The sequence below is a fragment of the Gavialis gangeticus genome, unplaced genomic scaffold (genome assembly GCF_001723915.1).
Source record: "Gavialis gangeticus isolate Ggan-Ray unplaced genomic scaffold, GavGan_comp1, whole genome shotgun sequence".
NCBI classification, from domain to species: Eukaryota; Metazoa; Chordata; order Crocodylia; family Gavialidae; genus Gavialis; species Gavialis gangeticus.
The window spans coordinates 168,401,912-168,414,916 of record NW_017728992.1 but is presented as its reverse complement, the minus strand read 5'-3'; the positions used below and the strand labels follow the sequence as shown (position 1 = coordinate 168,414,916).

At 40.6% G+C, this 13,005-nt stretch overlaps 1 protein-coding gene across 1 annotated transcript; it reads left to right on the top strand.

Moving 5' to 3' along the window:
- Positions 1-2,871: 2,871 nt before the first annotated feature.
- ABRA (actin binding Rho activating protein) lies at positions 2,872-12,976 on the top strand. The gene is made up of 2 exons (XM_019528067.1): positions 2,872-3,671; positions 10,685-12,976. The coding sequence occupies exons 1-2, from the start codon at positions 2,941-2,943 to the stop codon at positions 11,160-11,162; spliced, it is 1,209 nt and encodes a 402-aa protein (XP_019383612.1). The 5' UTR covers positions 2,872-2,940; the 3' UTR covers positions 11,163-12,976.
- The last annotated feature ends 29 nt before the right edge of the window (positions 12,977-13,005 follow it).

Here is a 13,005-nt window from a genome sequence, read left to right as displayed (position 1 = left end):
ACATGAGCAACGTAGTCAGTCCTGATATCAGGGCACTAGGTTTGGTGACCCAGAAGGTCCTTTTCAGTTTCACATTCCTGTAGTTCAACTTATCTTTGTTTAGGGTGGTAACATTACTATTTAAGAGAAACCCTATAACATAACCCTTATGGTATCTTTCTGGCTAACTGTGTTATTATATACATGTAAAGCATTAATTATTAGCAGTAAGACAATATTCAAAAACATTATATTCTTCTAGGTAATAAGTAAAAGTCACTCCCATCAGTATGAACATAAGCAGCCAAAAAAAGGAGTGCTACCCTGTATGTTAACTAACTAAGTATATCATCACTCACAAGCATCCTACCCTGTAGTACCAGGCCCAGAACTGTATAAAGTAGACCACATACACAAAGTATGGGGTGAAAAAGACCCAAGCAGTATTTGTCATGTAGTCTTGGGGGAAGACAGATGGAGCAAAAGCAGCCACAAGAAGAACCTCTGGCCATTCAGAGAAACCTTCTCCAGTTTTGATTGGGTTTTCTCTGCCCTGTGTTGATTGGCTGTTTACACCAGTCATTCCCCTCCTTCAATCTTGTCACCTCAACTGCACTCCATACTTGATGCTCTGACCCTCTGCATCCCTGCCCCCTCACAACTTTCCCATTTTTTCCCTTTCCATTTAGCTTCCTTCTCATCAATACCCTTCCTTCTCGCTTTATGAATCAAGGAAATGAAAAAAGCTTGTTACCATCACACTGTTGACTCTGCCTTTGTATTATATCCAGTCCTCTCTCCAAGTGCCTGTCCTGCCCACTCTGATTGCAAATGTCTTGGGACAGGACACAACTGCTATTCTGTCAATACGGAAACTCCCTTCCTTGATTTGCCCTTAGGCACTATGCTACAACTCCTCAAGAAAGTTGTATCAATATAAATCATAATGCCTTTTAAGCTTCATGATGAAGCAAAAATACTATAAGGTTTTATAATTATTTAAGTTATACAGGATAGTGTTTCTTTTGAGAATACAATATGGTCAGTATTAAGTACTAACAATGGGGTATGTCATTCTATCAGTTTTGAAGAAATGCTCCTAATTAGATTAATGAAGAATTCTGCCTAAAAACCAATGGCACAATATAATTAAGGACAAAGGCAAGCAACTCCCTTCATTTGGATCGGGGTAGTGCTCGTTATTATTTACCAGCAGGGCTTTGTACAATTCCAGATTTATCTTGGGTATAAGTTCATGGAAGCCAATGGAATTGCTTCATGTGTGAATATGCCCCTTTGTGTCATTTGAAAAGTACCAGAGGTCCTCCTGCAAACTGTTAGGTATTCTGGATGGAAAAAGTGAAGCTATTTTCGTTTTCTACTTTGGAAACATAGTATGAAATAAGATATCCCTGAACTGTATCCAAGGAAATCTCTGTTGTGTATTGTTGTATAATATCATTTTCTCAAACAAAAGTTTGCAACTGCTTCCTTGGTGGTTTAATTCCTCCTATACTTTGACCAAAGTCGTGCTGGATTTTATCTGCATCATCAGGTAATATATGATTTCAGGAATAAGAAGAGTTTCACCTTTTGAAACTCTTGAGGCAACATCTTGTATCTTTTAAATCTTAGATTTCTTATTAGTATTTGTAGCATCCAGAAGCCCTGATCAAATGTCATGGTCTCACTGTACTAGGTATTGTTGAATCATATAATAGGAGATGTTTCCAGTGCCTATGAGATAAATCAGACAAGCACTAACAGATAGATGCCAATATAATGGATAAAATCCTTGAATAATTAAATGTCTACTGGATTTCCTTGGGTTTAACCTGTATCATAGTAGCTAGGGTTGGAAGGGACCTAAACAGATCATCAAGTCTGTCCCCCTGCCTTGGGCAGGAATGGATGCTGGGGTGATATAACCCCAGTCAGGTGTCTATCCAGCTTCCTTTTAAAGACCCCCAAGGTAGGAGCAAGCACCACTTCCCTTGGAAGTTGGTTCCAGGTCCTAGCCACCCTAACCGTAAAGTAATACCTCCTGATGTCTAGCCTGAACCTGCTCTCTATCAGCTTGTGGCCATTATTCCTTGTTACCCCATGTGGTGCCTGGGGGACAGGGCATCTCCTATTCCCTGCTGATCCCCCCTGGTGAATTTGTAGACGGCCACCAGATGGGGATCAGCCTTCTCTTGTGGAGGGTGAACAGGTTCAGTCCCTCTAGTTTCTCCTCGTAGGGCCTGCTGTGCTGCCCCCTGACCATGCAAGTGGCCCTCCTCTGAACCCTCTCAATACTAGCCACATCCCTCTTGAAGTGCGGGGCCCAGAACTGGACACAGTACTCCAGCTGTGGCCTGACCAATGCTGTGTAGAGGGGGAGGATCACCTCCCCGGACCTGCTTGTGATGCAAGTGATTATTAAAAATAATCTGTTCAGAAAGTATATCTAAACTATCATATCCTCATGAAACATCTGGGTTAACACTGTAGGATTGAGACTAAATTTCATACATAGCATTATGTGGCTCAATATCTTGGGGATTGAGCTTTCTGTGAAATATCTTTGCCACAAGTCAAACACTTCTTTAAAAGTTTAGTGTCAAACAAACTGAGGACAGAACAGCCCCCTAGGAGAGGAAATACAGCAGCTGGTAAAGTCCACCAGAGCTGCTGCAAAAGTGTATGCAGACTGTGTCACCCTTGTTTACCTTTTCCAGTGTCAATACACTGTGATGAAATGCAAGCCCTGAGGTTTTAAAAAAAGAACGCTGTCATAGCAAGGGTACTGTATCTTCATGAGAAATGCTTCACATAGTTTCCAATATCATTAACTCCCTCCTGCATCTATTTAAATCCCTGTAGATCTGTTTTCTGGAAGCTATTCACTTTAGGAAGCTCATTCACTAGGTGGTTAACATACAAGGCAGAGAAGCAGCACCACCAGCATCAAAAGACAACATGCCTCCAGAAGAAAAACCAAGAGCTACGACCGCTAAAAGGGCTATCAAAAAGCTCCGAACTGCCAGCCTTGTCATCAGCTTAGCACGAGGGTGGCAGCAGTGGGCAAATGATCACAACACAAAGCAAGCTCAGGAGCCCTCAGGGTGGGTGCCCAATGCAGAAGAAAAAACAACTGATCCACCAAAAAAAAGATTGTCCCCAAGATGGCCAGTTTCTGCTAAGAAAGGCCAAGGGAAGGCTGAGGAAGAATCCCAAACAAAGGAGTCAGTGACAAAAGGGGATGCTGAAAAAGATTCAAGTGAATCTGATGAGGCTCTGAGGAAGCTCAACATTAAAAGCAAAGAAGTGACCAAAACAGTTGTAAGTAAACTCTATGAAAAAGGGAATGACATTAGCCTCCTCAGTAATAGGTATGAGAAAGATAATGAGAGCTCTGAAACAGGCTGGTACAAGGAGGAACTGAGTGCTATCGATAAAACCCTCGCTGGCAAAATGTCTCCTACAAGAAGGAGAAAGTGCTCAAATCTGGTGTCAGAACTGACCAAGGGCTGGAGACTGATGGAACAAGATGACAAAGTTCAAGAGTCAGAGCTGCAGAAGTGCCGAAATGACAGCATAGATACAGAAGACAGTGGCTACTGGGGGGAAGCAGAGGATCAGCTTGAGCAAGAAGACAGTGACCAGGAAAAGGTGACCACTGTGAGAATTAAAAGACCCATGGCATCACTGTAAGTAAACACACGCTTCCTTGGGTGCTACCTTGGTGGGCAGTGGTAACAGAGACAGGTCTGAGTTTCCTTGAGGGAGAGGGGAGGCAAGAAGAAAATGTCTGTGACTAAGAAAAGGCCAAAGGGAAACTATCAAGTTTTAAGGAAAGGAGAAAAAGGAAAAACACAGCCCTCCCTTCCTTTTTTCTCTGTCTCCCACCTGAACTGGCTAGCACAAATTGCATGAATTGTTGCATGAATTGAAAGGACAAGTATTTCTAAAACAGGCAGCAAGTTCCATGTAGGAAATGCTAATTGTACTTAGCTTTGGTACGAGTTTGTTGCTTAAAGCAAAAATAAGGCTTGTAGTTTTCAAAAGGGAGCAGCAATTTGAGGTTTCAGTGTCAGACACTGCCAAGGATTTAGAGTTTCATGAGTCAGTACTTGCCTCTTTGGCTAATTATATGCCCAGAGCCACCAGTTACTTCAAGAAATTTCTTGTGCTAGACACTAGATTTGGGCACATGCTGCAGAATGAGTGTTTGTAAATACTTCCTCAAATAAAACCCACAAGATTCAAATCAAATTCACTTTTAACCTTTCACTTCTTACATCTGGCCCTTTCTTGACCACCGTTCAGCAGAGTATTTAAGCATACGCTTAAGGGCCAGATTACTGTAGGGTACCTATGGACCTTTGTCCCACTGATTTCAAGGAATGTAGGCATGTAACTATCTGCCCTTAACTGCTTCATTGAATAGCAGTGGACTACAACCCATTCTTGAAGTCAGGCGCTTGCTTTGGTGTTTTTCTAAATTAGGGTCTGCATGCTCAGTACTGGTAAAATCTAAAGCCACTCTGGACAAGCCAAGCATATTTTGAGCATTTATGAAAATAGGATTTTTTTCTGTAAACATCTGTTATAACTCAGAGACTGGGAACTGGCCTTACTGGGATATTTAGTCAAGACAGATACAATATGTTTGGTATTCATCTACTGAATTCAATACCAAGTATGAATTGTCAATTGTGAAATCCCCAGCAAGTCAGAAAACTACTATCATCAAATGTTACAAAATAACATTTCATCCTCAGAAACAACCTGACCTGTAGGAAGATCTCTTGTAATCTGCTGGGAGGAAAACACCAGGAACAGAATCTGTTATTTAGTTTAAGAACTGCAGCCTATTAAACACTCTTTTTAAATATATGAATTAAAAAGCAAGTCTAAATCTTAGCACCAAACTGAACTTTAAGAATTATTCATGTGTCAGGATTCCAGTTTGCAGACTACACACAACAACTGCTTGTTAATTTTGGACTCGAGTTACCAAATAATTGAGATGTTTGAATCCAGACTTGATCAGTAGCAAAACTCCCACTCACTTCAGTATAAGCAGGATTTTACCTACAAAGCAGCTCCGATAGAAGCAATAGGTTCTGGCTGAACATCTCAAATGTGCTGAAGTCAAAAAACTCCATAGGAGGTCTCCCATTGAGATCTGTAAAAGTAGACTACAGAGACTTAGACTGCAACCTGCCCTTCCTATGTATAGTCATTTTTCTATCAGAAAAAAAAAATCAACAAAGCAAAAAGCACTGCAAAAAATAAAGTATAATGAAAAAAAATACTTGGTACAAAGCATGCGTTGCAATGAGCACCTGGTTTTGCTAAAGAATTCCACATGAAAGCATGCAAGCATGAGTAAGTTGTAACCTTTGAATCACGAAACTTGTAGAGCTGCATGGGCTGTGCTAAATTATGGATATAATAATAGAAATGATGTAGAAATAGAGCAACAGAAAATAAATAAATAAAAAAACCCAAAGGATAATTTCTGGACTGCTCCAAATGCCTAGGGAACTTTGAATCAAGGTTAAAAAGTCTATGCCCTATTACATGGCTGTGGACCTTGGTTTCGGACTCCCACAGAAGTTGGTAGCATTTAGGTATTTAAGGGTTAGAGCCTCAAATGCAGCTAACTCACATAAAAGCTTAAGTCTAATTCAATTTTGATGGGCCTTAAGCTGTAAAATAAGTCACATGATTTTGGAAATGTAAGTCCCTTCCAACAGAAGTAGCAGAAGGAAACAATCATAACAAGTTTTAAGATGGATAAATTTGTGAAATATGTTTATGATAGAGTTGCCTACAATAGCAGGGATTGGACTCAATGACCCAGAGGTCTCTTTCAGTTACTTACCATGTTAATCTTTAAGTGCTGGGCAAAAAAGTTAGTGCAAGGAAAGCCAGGGAGTGAATTTGTAGTAAGTGCCTGCATGTCTGCTATAAATGCAAGGTAGTTAATCTCAGTTTCACTGAGGGAGAAGCTACCACACATTTACAACAGGGCAAAAGATGTCACATGGACAGTTACCGTGGAATAACTGATCCGCATGCCCTACTGTGTCTCATGGTAACTTGTGTCCTCAAACCCAGAGAATCCCAATACAAGACACTTCAGAGTCTCTGAATTAGACTTTTGTAATGCTCGTTCCTCCACCATTTTAATGATGATCCTTTAGTGGATCCTTCATGGAGTTTGCCTTCTGCTTTAGGTTTCCCCGAGGGAGGAAACATTTCTGTAGTGGTGCCCTTTGCTGTTAGAAGTCATTATCACCCAGCAGGGTCTCATTTTCCACAACCTATCACAAGTTGTCATCTCTACCAAAGCCAAGGAAGTGCAAGTTGAGTGTAAAGCACTGTTAAATGAGAACCGCAGTGTTCTTCCACCCACTTTAAATTCTCTTAGCATAAATGTAAAGGAGCAGCAAGATTTTGAGACAGGAGAGATTCAGGCCAGTGGGTTCATATGGCATTCTCATCACCATTTCAAAAATTGAAACTAGAGCTGACGGAGTAATGCCAGAACAGATTCATGGATATGTCTGGAAATAGATTCTGCATCATTGCTGTAGCTAGGGCCATGCGTTTAGTTATCCAGAGGTATTTAGCACAACCAACTGCTACTCATTAAAAGGTCCGTGTGTTTCACATCTTTTTGCACAAAGAAATAGCTGAAAATTCATAATAGAAGGGCTTTATAAACTATTTTTCAGTCTTCTATTTAAATTATTCAAACCAAGGAGCGGAACAATACCCTATTACACAGGTGACCAATCCCATAAATAGTAAATGGCTAATAGTCAATATGAAACAGTTCTCAGGTAACTTAGAGGCTGAAAACTGATCATGCATTGTATTTGGAAAGTAGATGTGAATTGTCCATTCTCAAAATCAGGATGTGCATGTGGAGAATTCACAAACTTAGTGAATAAACGGTAGATTTGCAAGGGATATTATTTGCAAAGAATAATGTGGCCAGCTCTAGTTGAAACCCAAACAAATTAAAATAAATGTATTAGCAAAAATAAAATATAACTGTAGCAAAAAGTACCTATCTTTCTGCTGTAGTCAGCTGAACATTTCAAATATTTTCTCATACATCTAACATTAATGCAGTTAACTAGCAGAAGGGAAAATTAATATTGACTGAGGTGAAAATGACTCCAGTAGCACCTCTTATATTACTTATCTCTCTCTGCCTTACTGAGATCTGCCTAGAAGAATAAGGCAGATTATTAGAATTGGATTTTTAAAATGCTTATTTTTAATAACAGACAAATCTTTCTTTCTTTCTTTATTTGGTAAAAAAAGAGACAGTCTCCTATTTTCCCCTGAGTGTTAGAAGGAACACTCAGTGCCAGTAAGTTTTTCTCACATCAGCACCCTCGTCCATGCCAGCAGTAACTTTAGTCGGAATCAGGCTAATGCCCCAGTAGACTGAATGCTAATTCTGCAGTCTGGCATGATAACACTTAGTCTGCCCCTGCAAGCAGGACAGCTACAGCAATATACAAAACTGCAACAAATAAAAAAAAAAGTTTAAAAATTCTGTGTTAAGCACTCAGAGAAACCAGGGAAATGATCATGTAGAGTATGCAAAAGAAAACAAGCCTCTTAAGGTTGCCTAGGGCTCACATTCTGGCTAATAGACCACATTATTATTGCTTATAATGTATTAAGAGGCTCTAGTTTGAATCAGGAATCCACTGTGGTAGATGTGAAATGCACACAGGAAGACAGGTTCTCTGCCCTGAACAAAAATAAGAGACAAAGAGTAAGTTTAAAAAAAAAGGTACATCTAGAAGTCAATGTATTTACTATGAAGCTCCTCAAAAAAGCAGACAATAGAAATAAAAAGAAGTGTGCAAAGCAGGTAGCGTTACACTGGAGGATGTATTGTGGAATACGTATGGTGAGAACTAGAATATCACAGCAGAAACAGAAGTTAAAAGGCAAACGTGAAATCCAGTGATGCTAATCTAGGCAGCCAGGGAGGAGACTAGAATGGAAAGGTGAGCAGAGCAATCAGTTTGAAAAAGGATCAAACTAAGTGGGAACAGAGGAGGGAAGAGAAAATGCACAAGACACAAAGTAAATAAAAGGCTGGTACCAGACTCCAGAGTTAAGCTATATAACCTTCTTCACTTCCCCTGAATACTCAGATTCCTACTACAGGATCCTGGTAGGTGACAAAAGGGAGAGGACACAATCTTTATAACGATGAAGGGACAGCCACTATCCTTGGTGTTTTCTGCCCTTTAGACTCCCTGGAGGCTGTCAGAGTAAATTACTGTTGGCACAGTCAGCATTAACTTGCCCTGATTTTTTTTTCCTCCACCAAGTGGAGGATCCACCAAGGGATCTCTCTCTTTTTGAGATCTTGGGAAAGTAGGCAGTCAGGATGCTCAATGGGATGTAGAAATGAAGCTGATTAAAGGTAGAGAACCTCTGAAGATCTCTGGAGAGCTACAGGTCCCAGGGACCAAATTCCCTTTGTATTCTGTGGCAATAAAACATGAGGCTCTGACAGAAGTGGCAGCTGTCGTGCAATCGGCTCCCCAAAAGCACTCGACAGCTGTGCTGTGACAGAAGTGCACAGCTGCAGAGAGCTTTAAAAGTGGATGATTGTGCGACAAATAAGTCCTCATGTAATGAGGGATCATATGAAGGTACTCCAAAGCAGAGTGCCTTCATTAACTTCTGTCAGTCCCTGTGCACAATTGGGGCAGCCCAGCCCTGCCCCATGTGCTGTCTTCAGGAAGGGAGGGGGAATGAGCGAGGGGGAGTGCACTGCATGCTGGGGTTTGCCTGGCCTGAGCTGGAGGTAGGGTGGGTGGATTGGAGCCCCTCCCAGGCCTCTCCCCAACTGGCAAACTCCAGCCCCAGCCTGCAGCGCAGTCCCCTTCCCTCCTTGCAGACAGCACCAGAGATGGGAGGGGAGGGAGGGGATAGGGGAGAGAGGCTGCAGGCAGACAGCTCCTTGGCTGGATCAGCTCCCAAGTGGAGCTTGACATTCCCGCTCCCCTCCACCCCCCGATCAAACACTGAACATCTGTAGGGCAAGGGGGTAGGGGTGCTCTAACTCATGGTGCTTTCTGTGAAGCATCATGAGTTAGAGCAGGGAGCTACATGTCTGTCAGCACACACGGCCTCATGAGCTCCCTCCAGGGAAGAGGATGAAAAACAACTCAAGGTGAAAAGCTCACTGTGTTCTCTCCCCCTATGCATCACTAGCTTCTATAGGGGAATATTTGGTCTGTTTGCTGAGAGAACTGCAGTTATGCATATTGTTATGCTCTCCTGCTAGTGCCTTTCTGCTATGCATACATATCTACATATACTCCCTCATACCCTTCTCTCATTTTCAATGATTCAGTGATCACTAAGCAAAGAAAGCAAAACAGTGCTTTAAAATGCTATGCGTGTAATTCTTCTGCACTTTGCACCATATCACTGGTAGCTAATTCCACTGTCATTCGGAGGATGGGAATGAATCACACCTTTGGTGCCCTCCACTGACATAGAACCAAGAACTTTTCACCGATCTATTGGCTTAGCAGGGGACAGGCACTTGATCAGAGAGAAGGGAGTATGGCTGTATTGCTTGTATTTTGGTGCCTTGTGGCTTGCAGCTGAATATATTAGAGTATTCAGGTGTGCCACAAGTTAACCCTGCACCCTCCCTGAATGCCACACTGCTCTCCTTCCCCTTCTCCTTCTTGATCTGCTGCTCCTTCTGCTCCCTGCCCTTTCAGCCACTGTGCTACCTGCCGCCTCCATGATCTGCTGCCCTGCCACACACACAGGCTGCCTGTGCCACTTCTGGCACTCATGCCACAGGTTGATCACCCCCGCCTTAGAACACCCCTTAGGGTAGTAACAGCACCAGGGAATTCAAGCTATTTTTGCTTGTGAGTCCTGATTGGTCCTTTGTGCAATACTACTGCAACTCAGGATAGGGCCCATTATCTATGAATGACATTGTGGGTGCGGACATTATAAGCACGAACAAAGCTGAGTGGAATGGGTGGGTGTCAGAACAATACTCAGTGAGATTCCCCTTCCTGCTACAAAAGAGTCAGTTAAACTTGATAAGGGGAGCATGTTTACTCCAGTGAAAGGAAGCTATTTTCCTCATTTTTGCTCATCACACTAATCTGATATTTGTGTGCATTGTTGTTTTAATCAAATCAAAATGGATGAAAAAAGAACAGAGTTTCAGATGCTGACCTCCAGGTTTTCAGTCCTGAATAGTTGTGGGGGAAATGTTTGTATTTTCCATTATTTGAATCTTCAGTTTATATTGCTTCAGTTTCTAGGGCTCTGATATAAAAGAAGAATCAAAGAACTTGCTTTTTTAAGGGAGGATGTAGATCTGAAGAAAATGAGTTACAGGCACTTGGCTAATGTTGGGTGGAAAATTTGATTCCAAAAGTACCGATACAGAGTAAAGGTGGTATTTTGTTGAAGATTGAGCTGGCATTGCTTTTAAGTACCACACTGAGACAGGTTTATTCAGTCCACATCTGAAGAGCTAATGTTAGAATTAGTGAAAATATGCCACCTAGTGTTAGTACTTTTGGTTGGATAAAGGCTGCATCTAATAAAAAGAAAAAGGTAAATAGAACAAATGCTTCTTTAAGAGTGATGAAGTGTTGAATCCAAACACCTTCTTTGTTTCTTCAAGTGCAAGCAGGTTCACAGAAGAACTTAGTAACAAAGCCCACAGGAAATACAGACCTGTTAACAATCTGAAGTGCAGATGGCAAGATTGGGCAGACGAGCATGTGATAATGCAAAAGCTGAATCCATTCAGTGAGGAATTCGACTATCAACTGGCCATGTCCACACGTCTTCACAAAGGAGATGAGGGCTATGGTTACCCAAAAGAAGGAACTAAAACAGCTGAAAGGGCCAGGAGAGCGGAAGCCCATATTCACCGGGAGATGAGAGACATGTGCTTTATTATTGCATCAATGGCTGAGCCAAAGCGTGATGGCAAGATTCAGGTCACCTTTGGGGAACTCTTTGAGAGATACGTCCGTATTTCAGATAAGGTTGTTGGCATTCTCATGAGAGCTAGAAAGCATGGTCTGGTGGACTTTGAGGGAGAAATGCTATGGCAAGGCAGAGATGATGATGTCATTATTACTTTACTGGCATAACGAGAAAATTCACCATCATGGTACAACTTGAAATGTGTCAGTTTTTTCTCAGTGCCAGAGAAAATGTACTATGTAGTTGAAAAGATGCAGAAAAGATATACAATAATGCTGCTTTACATTCACACAAAATTACTTCCTGTTACAGCAAGCTCCTGGTGTTCTCTTTGTACCAACAGGTTGTGCAGGATTACAAAGTTATTAGCTAAAAAACTGTAATACTTGTATTAAATTTACCAGAATAACTGAAAGAACAGAATTGACAGAGGCAGCTCCAGATCATTTCCAAATCTGATTTGCTTTCACGTACAAGATCCTGTAGGTGAAATGCATTTAATTCTCATGCTGGATCAGAAGTGTACTGAGGACAGAACTTTGACCAGTCTTGTGATCTATAAAACTGACCGTTCAGTCCCGTTTCCAGACTTTACAATTAAGAAAGTAAAACCCCCCCAGCTGTTTAAGTAAGTGCCTGCAAATGGAGTTTGATTGAACCGGTCATTAGCATTTACTGTTACAGCAACCACATTTATTTCCTGTTCTAAATATAGCCAAATGCTACAGCAGATAATGATGTGGCCACTACTGAGAGAGGCTGAAGTTTTAATGGTGGGGTCTGTATTTGTGAAGCTTTCCCTTACATTTCATACACAAACTATGGTAAAATAGTTTTGTTTTGTGACTTTTTACAAAAAGGGCTGTATATTTAAATTGCTAAGTATTTATTAGACTGCTCTATATTTATATTTATAACTTGGAGAAATGGATGGAATGGAGGTTTACATCCCTTACAGAAAAATACTGTACACAAGATTTAAACAGATAGTAAACACTAACACAAGATTTATTGCAGTACATTAGACAGAAAATAATTTATATTCAGTAGGTCTACAGAAATATAGGGGGATTAAATGTGCCTAATATTAGGAACAAAGTATGGTTTTTGTATCATTAGTCACAGAGAGCCAAGAAGGTGCTAGGAACCTTTTCTGGTAGAAATGGCTTCAGTGGTCCAGGAAGACGGAAGCAATGCTCGTCTAACTATACAACCAGAATACATTATCAGTCTACCATCTAAACTGGCATTTCACATTATGCACTACAATTATTTTCACATTAGATTATTCCAGTGAAATCAGCGGTAAAACTTTAGCACAATCAGTGCTCAAGGAGAGTTAAGATTGTAGAGCTGAGCCCTGTATGTCTTAAGGAAATTTTTATTCTCAAAATTGTGTTTTTATATTGTGTAGTTTATAGACTATATTCTACTTCGCTATAGTATTGGGATATAAATTTGTATATTAAGTTTACTGGATAATTTTGATTACATATTGTCTGAAGTATACAAATTTCACTGTAGACATTAGATATCAGGATAAAGTGTCTGTTTCGGAAGAAAAAAGTTTGGGAAAATAATTTACATGCAGTTAAGAATGAGGAGAAATGGAATGGCTTTCTTTAATAATTTCTTTCAAACTGAAAGGTCAAACATCTTCTTACAGAAGAAATGGGCATCAAAACATTTTGTCTCAATAGACTAAAACAAAAGCTGCTACATTATTGTTAAGATACTCTAGTTTAAACTTCCAAGGGGGCATATATATTATTTTGCATGCAAATGAAACAGACCTCAGATGCTGTTAGGCAAATAATTCATAAACCAAATAATATGCTCCTATAGTAAATCTTGTTCAAAATGATATTACATTGTAATTACAGCAGCCTATTGTAAATTTAGCAAAGATGCAAATTTGAATTAATTTACAAGCCTGTTCAATAGCCCATTGAGTCCACTGGGACTACTTGTCAAAAAAAAATGTACACAGTGTCTGTATACACAGCATAA

Bases quoted from the DNA above. Each gene is read 5' to 3' on its own strand.
- ABRA (XM_019528067.1), top strand. From the start codon at position 2,941: ATGCCTCCAGAAGAAAAACCAAGAGCTACGACCGCTAAAAGGGCTATC. The intron at 3,672-10,684 runs GTAAGTAAACAC...TGTTTCTTCAAG, and splicing joins AAAAGACCCATGGCATCACT to TGCAAGCAGGTTCACAGAAG.